Genomic DNA, 10,059 nt, shown 5'->3' with positions numbered 1-10,059 from the left:
ACAGTTGGTATTGGTTCCTTGAACGAGTGAAGGTTCATGTTGTTGCTGCACGTCCAGATGTGTGCTTATTAGTGATAGGCATGCAGGTCTGCTGCAATCAATTCTGAAATTGTAACGTGGAACTGCGACAACGCCTCCATTGTGGCCCGATGTCCAAAACAGATGGTGCATTAGGCATATGGGTGCAAACTTTTATGACCACTTCAAGAACAAGGATATTAAGAACTTGTTTAAGAGATTGTGCACCCAAAAATCAAAAGAGAAAATTCAATGCATTATGACAGATGCTTGATCAATTGACTGCAGAGTTAGTGAAGGTAAGTGCATCAGGAACAGTCACGAGTCAAGCTGTAGAGGCTTGGGATTCAATTGAGAAGCCATTTTCACAATGGATTCGAGGTGCACCTAAGGAGAAATGGTCTTTATGATACCAACAGAATACGGTATGGTATTCAGACAACGAACCATGCAGAGTGTTTCAATATGGTTATGCGTTCTTGTCGTGCCTTTGCTCTTGTGGGAATTGTTGAGTTCATCATGTATGGGTGCATGAAGTATTTCAGAGAGCGTTACATGGCTGAAAGTATAAACATCAGCAACTCCCAAATTCAGTTTTGTACAAGAGTGACACAATATATACAAGAGAAGATTGAAAAGGCCAAACTGTACCGCGTCATATCGACAGGTACAATGGAGCAGAGATTTGAGGTTCTATGCAAGGATAGAACTGGTCGTGGTATCCGTAAAGATAGGGTGGTACATGAGAGTTTGATTACAGTAGATGGCATAGTTTGAAATATAATGCAACACCCTAGATTTCATACACAAGGATGATATAGTTTGATTTCTCATTGTATCTCTTATCGAACTATTATTATTTAGTCCATATTATTTCATATATAAAACATTATATAGAATTTAATTTGTAAAATTATGATAAATATGTTAAATTAGAGATGATCAGATAAAGGTAAAGTGCTTAATATGCTGTCAAAAGTTTAAATCAATTATTTTACCATCTTAATGACTTCAAATGAAAAAATTCAAAACTATAAAGTTGTAGATCTCGTTGAGAGATACAATTTTTATATAAAAATTATCTCTATCCGAGTTCATATGAAAAATATATAATTTTTCTAAAGTCAGACCTTGTCACGCCAGCGAGGGTGGCGTGACAAATCTGTACTGTCACGTCGGTGGGAGTGGCGTGACAAGGTTGACACGTGGAATATGAGCTGGCAGACCCCTTCTGAGCGCTCCGAAGCGTGCCAACGTGGCACATCTTATCACGCCAATGCATGTGGTGCGACAGTGTGTTTTTATCACGCCACGCAGACCGGCGCGACAAAAAAGTTAGATCCGTAAATATATATCCGGTGGGTTATTTTTAAAATAAAATTGAAAAATATATTAAAAATAAAAAAAATTCCTGTCCGGGCGAGGGCGCATTATTCGCGTTCCATGAGACCGTGAGTCCGTGACCGAGCACGCCAGTTCCTCGCAATATATATTAAAAAAAAATCTACGAGCAGCCCGTCATTTTTATGGCTGCGGCTGCTGCTGCAGCAGCAGCAAGAAGAGCTGGTACTGTAGCTTGGATTGTTGCCCCGCCGAGTTGACAAATCGCCGCGAGGGAGGACTGAGAGGGGGAGCGCAGCCGCGCAGGAGAGGAGATGGGAGGATCTTCTGGAGGCCGAGGGATGGGCGCCGCCGCGGCGAGGCCGCTGCTGCACCTGCTGGTGGGGTTGGTGCTGTACGAGGTGGCGGAGGAGATGGCCGTGCCGGCGCTCGTCGACAAGGTCACCGCCGCGCTCTGCCCCGCCCCCGGCAGGAGGTGCCCTGAGGCCATCTACCTCACCGGCCTTCAGGCTTCCGTATGTGCCCGAACCAATCCTTCTGTTTTCTTTGCTCCTCTCTGCTCTCTCTTTGATGCTACTCTGCGGACACGGGAGGTACAAGACAGAACGGCGGCTCCAATCGGAGCGAGACGGCGATTTTGATTGTTTCTCCCATTCTTCTTCCTCAATCCTCTCCCTCCCTAGCTATCAAGCATTCAGGCTCTCTGAAACTGAAGGACGAGCACACAAAGACTCGCTTGGTGCCTCCCTGGAATCCACTACCCCACTGAGCTCCAGCACACGGCCTTGCTCGTAACACCTCACCGCACCTAACTTTGCGGCATTTCCCTCTTTGTTGTTGTTGACTAGCGAAACGACGACCTTCGCAATTCGCATATTACTAGTACGTGCCAAGAGCAGTTTTGGTAAAACTCTGCGACTGCGATTTCAGGATCCGGTTCCTGCAATTTTTTTTTTGATAATTAGTTCATGCAAGGTTGGGGAAATTAATCCGGCAAGGGGCCCCAAGTCCCGAGCAAAACGGAAAGCATTTGCTTCTACTCTGACCTTTCTGTCTTACGGAGCACTCTGTATCGTTTGTTGGGGCCAAACGTTCTTTGAGCCCCAACAAAGGATATAGGTTATTTTTCTGGGATTCCACAAAATAAATTCAGTTCACAAGTGAGTACTGAAAGTCTGAAAGTACGATAGATATAGGAACCGGGCATTGCTTTAGTAGCTGTAGGTGCATACTTCCTTTTATGTTTGTCGGAATGCCACAATAGTTTCTTGTCTAACTTCTGAAAAACAGTGGTAATTATTTTTGTCATGTTAGTTATTCTCTCTGTTTTTTTTTTTCCAATGGAAACAATGTCTCGCAGGGAGAGGGAGTGAAAACATGTTGTTAATCATGTCATTTGCATGAGTGCAGGTAGGAGCGATTTTCAAGATAATTGGATTTCCTCTAATGGGCCAGCTAGCTGATGAATATGGTCGGAAGCCTATCCTCCTCCTAACTGCCTCTACCTCCATAATCCCTTTTGGTAATTTTCTGCTGTCTGTGCTCTGATACTAATAATGCAGTAGCGTGTTTTGTGTATACTCCATATCATTCATTCTAGAATTAGAATATATGTTTACCAGTAAGGCTTCTCTTAGCTCTCTGTCTATTTGTTTATTTAACCCGTTTGCACTGGATACTGATTGTCTGTTTATTCATGCAGCTGTGTTTGCATGGAATGATTCGAGGACCGCTGTGTATGTCTACCTTGTTCTGCGCACCTTTTCATTCTTGATTGGCCAAGGAACATTGTTCATCATTTCACTTGCATACACGGGTAGAATTATTGCAATTTCTTCTGTTGTAGGAAAATGTTGCATATAATTTGTTCAACCGATCATCCCATGGTAGTCTGAATCAGAATCTGCATATGTATGATTTTCCCAAGGGAAACAACGATTTTGTGTTTCGAAATTATTGTTGACATACCTGTGTGTGTCACTAGGTGGAACCTGAGTTATCCCGTGGTCCAATATCTATTTTCTTTTTTATCCTAAGATTAAATATTTTTTAAATATGTCATCTACTTGCATGAGAACACAAATCTATCTTAGGCAGATGTGGTTGATTCGTCAAAGAGGGCGACTGCATTTGGCTTCATAACAGGAATTGTCTCTGCCTCCCATGCTTTGGGGGATGTTTTCACAAGGTTTTTACCCAATAGTTGGATTTTCCAGGTATCTCACTAGATAAAACTGTATGCAGTTGAATAAGCATTATTGTTTGTTATTTTTTTTCGAGAATACGCAGGAGAGCTGCGTATCATTGCATTAAGAAGAAAAGAAATGAGTTTTTTACAACACGGGCCATAAGGGGCGCACGCACACCTCAACAAGCAAGAATAAGACTATACGGCACTACAATACAACCGAGAGGCTCATGAAAAAGCAGCCTAGCCAGGAACAAAACTACTCGTTCTCAACTAGTGAGGCCAACCTACCCCCGCAAGCTTGCTTGCACCAGCTCGAATCCAATTGCTTCCCTCTTCGAGAATTCCTTGAACAAGCTGACTCAAGCTCTGCTGGGTGCCATTGAAGACCCTGGCATTGCGCTCTTTCCAAATCATCCAAGACACTAGCATTACAGCAGTGTCTAGCCCCTTTTTATGTTCTTTCGACAGCCCTTGCCGCAGGAGGAGCCACCACTCCAAAAAGTTGAGGCCGGCAGGAGACGGCGAGTTTTGGATCCCAAGAACCGAGAGCAGGGTACGCCAAACCTGCCGGGTAAAGCTGCAGGTGCAGAGCAGATGGTTAGCCGTCTCCTCTTCTTGGTCGCACAGCCGGCACGTTGCATCGCTCGTCAGCCCATGATGGCGTCTCCTGTCCGAGGTCCAGATGCGCTGTCTGACTGCCAACCACATAAAGAATTTCACCTTCTGTGGATTGTTTGTTATTTTATTTTTCTGTTCATTTGAAGCTTCAGTAAAAAGTACTAGACCATGGTTTCGCAGGTGTCTGTTATTCTGTTGATCTGTTCGGTCATATACATGAAAATATTTCTGGTTGATACACTTCAAAGAGCTCCATCTTCACCTAGTCAGCATTCATCATTATCCTCTTTGGTTATCAGGGTACCACAACAACGTTGGGAATCTATCAAAGAGAACATTAATATATTTAAAAATAGGTAATGCTTATATATATATGGAGTACATAGTCTCCAGATCAATAAGTTAATGAGAACAGACATTCTTGAAAATTCATGTGAAATAGTATTCTTTTGCAGAAAAAAATGTGGATGATATGCTTGCATTTGCACTTCTAGCAACATAATAGCAATGTTCTTTAGTTGAAACAGCAAAATGGGAATGTATGAACTGACATAAAATGAGTATTTTACTAACATATCTTTTTTTAGCATTAAACTGAGAATGTATACAGTTTCATATGAGTACCTGGACACATTTAGAAAGGTTGCTGTAATGATTAAAGTTAAACTTCTTCATTCTTGAAGGGATTGAAGAAAAAAATTAGGATGATTGCCTTATTGATTGAAGAGAGTTGACAGAGAAACTTTGACACTATGACTACTGACAAGTTTTAAAGTCACCTATGACTGCTAATGCAATTTTTGACGAATTTTCTTATATTCTTGTGTTATAGTGGATCACTTCGGCGAATAGCATATGTTGACTTCTTCTATAAATTGGGCATGACTAGCATTATTGATGTCCGACTGGTAATAGCTTCTATCGCTGCTATTATATGATATGGTGTTCAAAATTACTTGGCTGGAATTAAAGTCAAGTCAAAGATTGGTAATAATTTCTATACCTCGATTTTCCTAGTATTACTTGAAGTCAGTATTTGGATTTGACAAGAATCAATTCTCAGAAATTCTTATGGTGGTAGACATTGGTTCCATCTTTTCTCAGGTGCCACTTTCAAAATCTTCAACCACTCCAATTAAGATCCATATTCTGCATGTGTTAGTTTGAAATTAATTATTGTGGTTTGTGACATTGTTTTGAAAACTTAGATTTTGGTCCTTCCCCTTATTAGCCACGTTATTGGTGAAAAAGGAATCTTATGTGTTTCCATCCTCGCATCCATTGCTTATGTGAGTTTTTTTTCACTCAGATCTTTCTGCAAGAAGTTTTCATTAATCTCACCTACATTCTTACAAAATTTATCATATTGATTTCTGAAATGTATTTTCAGGCTTTTCTTTATGGTGTTGCATGGGCTTGGTGGGTACGTATTTATTAAGCACATACTTGCTTTAATTAATTACAATTTTTAGCAAATAATTACGCGCACAGATCACAATGAGTCTAGTTGGTACTATAATGATATATTTTGTTGCATTTTCCTTGCACCTATATTGCAGGTTCCTTATTTTAGCTCTTTATTTGGCATCATTTTTGTGATGGCCAGACCAGCTGTAGGTGAACCCTGTATATTATCCTCTAAGCAACATGACATAATTTTTACAGATGCTAATTACTACTACTATAAAGGAACACAGTTACTTGATTTTTCCAGACATAAACTCGGCCATTATGTTTCCATGTGTTATAACGATATTTGATTAATTGTAGTCTTACTTGCATTGCATGAAAAATATGCAGATCCATGCAATCATTTCTAGGGAAGTACTCTCAACTGAGCAGGTATACATACTCTCAATCTCAACTGTCTTGGTTATATCTGCGTATCTAGCCTGAAACCTTTATAGTCTTCTGCATTATAAATTTATTTTTTTCTTACTTTCCAGGGAAAGGCACAAGGTTTTATTGCGACTGTGCAATCTATTGCTATAATGCTGGCACCTCTGTTTATGAACCCACTAACCTGTGAGCAATTACTTCTGCCGATTTTCTATATTGCCTGTGGACTACTGGGCTCGGTACACTGTATTCTTTATTTTGAGCTCATTCTGTCCTTCACTTCTGTTTCGGCTTACTTCATTTCAGAGGATGCTCCCTTTAATTGCAAAGGTTTCAGTTTCCTCGTGGCTAGTGTTATCTTGGTTAGTCCCTTTTGGCTTTTGTTATCGCACTATGATACATATCTACCAATAAAGGATACCACTATATATATACAAACAGAACATAAAGTTAGGTATTTATTCCAATGCTGAATATTTTTGCAGGTGGCCTCCTTATGCTTTGCTTGTACACTGAATTGGAAAGGCACGGACAAATGCACAGAAGTTGCAGTTTCAGATGAGCCTAGTGAGGAAGCATTGCAAGCCCCTTTATTGGCTTAAAAGCCAGCTGAGAATCGTCAATGAGACGAGAGCGATCTCGAAGTCGCAGATGAATTGTTACCACAGTTGGCAACGAGGTTTTGCTGAAAAGCTTAGTGGAGTGCATCAACAACCACCGGTTGTTCACAAGCAGAGGAACATGATCGGATATTCCAATTCACATAGTTTGTTGATCATCAATTATTATAACATATTTAGTATTACTCCCTCCATTTTTAAATATATGAGTCTTATGCTGTTTAGGGCAAGCTAAAAATAATTAGCTTGTCCTAAACATCATATATTAAAAATAGAGGGAGTGGTAAATGTTATAGGCCTTGAAGTTTGAAATCACAACCAACATATTATGAAAGCCATGCAGCACAATTGCATGAGATGTATGCACGCAAACTCATACAACACAGGTGATAGCTAACATTGTTCAGAGTATTGCTGTTAGCATGACCACTATGACCCTTAACAGAAGGGGTAACTATTTGCAATTCGCACTGAGCCGATAAGTATCTGAGCGTCAGTTGGTAAAATGATCATGTCAAAGGGAAGTAACGGCTTATCTCTGATTGAGTGAGAGTACTAATTAAGAAATACTCGAGAACAAAATAATCATCTCTCTGAGCCTTGCAACTACACCAGCTAACAGCAAAACTGCACACAAAAAGTATGCCTGAAAGTCTTATTTACTTGCACCTCTGGCTCTTTTACGTAGTGATTGTGTTCGTTTTTTTTTGAAAGCTTTTGTTTGTTTTGATTGCTGTAGTACCAAAAATGTGATGTTATCCTAATATCCTATACTCTGTGGGTTTTCTCTTCAGTACTTTACAGTGAGTAGGCCTAACAGTGAGAGAACCATATAGCATTGTTACCATGAGTTATTAGGAGCAGGATATCTTCAGTAGGATTATTCAAAAGTGCCAAGCCTTGATTAGATATTGCTAATTCCTGCTGCCTGGGCCAAAACAAGCAAAAGGTCATCCGCAGGGCCCCGTTTGGTTCACGCTACACTATGCTCACTACACTATGCTACGGGAGAATTTTCTATGCATGAAACAGTAAATGAAATCAATTTGCAAAATTTTTTCAGGGATGGGTGTAACTTTTCGCGACGAATCTAATGACAGTAATTAATAGATAATTGACTACAGTGATGCTACATTAACTATTCTCTAATTGCACGGTCAAAGGTCTCGTTAGATTCTTCAGGGTTCCTAGCGCGGGGTTCTGAAATTAGTTTTGTAAACTGACTTTGTTTGATACTGTAATTAGTGGTCAAAATGTCACTATTCACTAGCACAGTGCAAACCAAACGGGCCAGTGTTGCTTGCACGCAACAGCTTACATGGCTGCATGAAAAGTGACAGCACCTTGTTTTTATGCCATGCCACGCCATGCCATTTCTTTGTATTATTTTATTGACGCGAATTACGCGGATCCATTGTGGCCAGCCTGAACATATTAAGCAAGAGGAAACATTTACAGAAGGATTATGGGGGTGTTTGGACTGTGGCCGCAGTCCACCACGCCACAGTTGTGGGGATTGTGACCGCCACACTAGTATAACCACTGTAGTGGCGGTGTGGCTACAATCCAAACATCCCCTATATCAACAGAGCCATAGGGGGTAGGAAGAGGGGTGAAACCCGAAAAACAGCAAAGATCAGGGTGCAAAAAGAGTTACATAAGAAGAAGAAGGAAAGAGCTCCGATTCTCAATAAAAATTTTACCCGGAGCAGAAGTTCCTCTGCTAGCCCAAAGGGAAAGATAAGAGGAGCAGCGCCTATGTCCGCATCCGATTCATCCACTTGGTGGAAGACTTTGGAGTTCCTTTCATTTCCACAAATTCTATCAGAAGCAGGTGACTGTAGTTGAGCGCTTTTGTTGGTTGGGGATTGCAAGAAGAGATGAGTAACATCCTCAGCAGAGCCACAGAAGTGGCAGGGACCCGATTTTCTGTCTATTAAAAGCTGACACATCCTTGTCGTAGCTCACCTAGGCTCACCATTTCCTGTTGCTACTTGTTTTCTCATTGCTATAATTAAATTGCTCGGCAGTGGTCCATTGGCAAACGGCTTATTGAATACTCTCCCTATTTTTATTTACATATCGTATTATATTTTTCCTAAGTCAAATTGATCAAACCTATAAAAAAATATTGCAACAACTATACTATGCAACATATACTTCATGGTGGACTCAATAAAACATATTTGGTATTATAAATATTATTTTTTTCTGTACGTTTGGTCAACGTTTGCCAAATTTGACTTAGGCCAAACCTAATACAACATGTAAAAAATAGATGGAGTACCTATATTCGTACAGTTACAACATTCATTGGACTTGATTGTATGGCCACCATTATTATATTCTTACAAGGGAGTTTATTTCACTACTACAACAATGATAACAATGATTGTAGGAACGTCCCATTTCTTTTTCAGAGGCGAGTTAAAAGGTAACCCGCTCCTACAAGGCGTCACCCATTCTTGGAAATGACCACCATTTTTAGGGGCGGGTGACGCCACCACCCGCCCCGGAAATGACCACTATTAAATGCCTTAAATTTTAGAACTCGTCAAACTTTACAATCTGGATATAAAGTTTGTATTCATCCAAGATCATATGAAAAAGTTATAAATTTTTTAGGTGAGACCAATTGTAAGGGCGGATCACACCATCGCCTACTCCTAAAAATCATTTTTAGGGACGGGTGATGCCAGCACCCGCCTTTGGAAATGACCACTATTTTCATAAGTTTAGTCAAAATTTGACTTGAAACAAACCTAATACGATATATAATTAAAAATAGAGGGAATATCCATGTACAAAATGGTTTACAACATTCATTGGACTTGATTATATTAAGTGCTAATATTATTATATATATTTTCACGAGGGAGTTTCTTTGTTTCAAGACACAACCGATGGTTTCTTTGCTGCTCACAAGCAATTCAGGCGTGCTAAGTGCTACTACTAGTACAGCTAGGAAAAATTAAGGTCGCTGTCAGCTCAAAGATGATGGAACAAAGGGCCCAGACGCAATGACGACGGTTAACCTACCCGATCAAATTATTCAACCGGGTGATGATAGAAGGCGGCGACGCTGCTGCATGAACAGGTCAGGCTGGATTGCCTTTTTCCACAGGAAGAGATCGATCAACAGCTTCCTCGTCGCACGCGCGTGTCGTGTAGAGCCCAGGCAGCGGAGGCCGCTCGTCCCGTCCGCGGCAGGTGAGGCGCGCGCCGGCCACGCGCGCGCGGCCACCGCGCCGCGCGCGGGCGCGCGCCGCCCCGTTCCCGGCACACGCCGGCTGATCGCAAGTTGCTTTGGACGACGCCGAGCTCGTATCGATCGGCAGGTCCCAAAGTGTTTCTGTTTGGTTCGGGGATCATCATCAGGACACAAACTCGATCATGTCCTGCCATTGTTTTTGTTTGCCGGGGGATCGAGCT

General features: G+C 41.2%; 1 protein-coding gene across 1 annotated transcript; it reads left to right on the top strand.

The window, feature by feature from the left end:
- Positions 1-1,538: 1,538 nt before the first annotated feature.
- Positions 1,539-7,053, top strand: LOC120643576 (hippocampus abundant transcript-like protein 1). The gene is made up of 14 exons (XM_039919974.1): positions 1,539-1,874; positions 2,770-2,881; positions 3,062-3,175; positions 3,454-3,575; positions 4,349-4,524; positions 5,001-5,076; positions 5,186-5,272; positions 5,377-5,457; positions 5,559-5,591; positions 5,728-5,781; positions 5,969-6,010; positions 6,115-6,193; positions 6,299-6,369; positions 6,493-7,053. The coding sequence occupies exons 1-14, from the start codon at positions 1,674-1,676 to the stop codon at positions 6,607-6,609; spliced, it is 1,365 nt and encodes a 454-aa protein (XP_039775908.1). The 5' UTR covers positions 1,539-1,673; the 3' UTR covers positions 6,610-7,053.
- Positions 7,054-10,059: the final 3,006 nt, after the last annotated feature.

This window comes from Panicum virgatum, chromosome 8K (assembly GCF_016808335.1).
Source record: "Panicum virgatum strain AP13 chromosome 8K, P.virgatum_v5, whole genome shotgun sequence".
Classification (NCBI taxonomy): Eukaryota; Viridiplantae; Streptophyta; class Magnoliopsida; order Poales; family Poaceae; genus Panicum; species Panicum virgatum.
The sequence above is the reverse complement of the archived record's forward strand: the minus strand, read 5'-3'. Positions and strand labels throughout refer to the sequence as shown.

What these genes read in the sequence shown, in the direction of transcription:
- LOC120643576 (XM_039919974.1), top strand. Translation starts at nt 1,674, where the DNA reads ATGGGAGGATCTTCTGGAGGCCGAGGGATGGGCGCCGCCGCGGCGAGG. An exon ending in TACCTCCATAATCCCTTTTG is followed by an intron (nt 2,882 to 3,061) that starts GTAATTTTCTGC and finishes TTATTCATGCAG; the next exon opens with CTGTGTTTGCATGGAATGAT. An exon ending in CCAATAGTTGGATTTTCCAG is followed by an intron (nt 3,576 to 4,348) that starts GTATCTCACTAG and finishes ATGGTTTCGCAG; the next exon opens with GTGTCTGTTATTCTGTTGAT.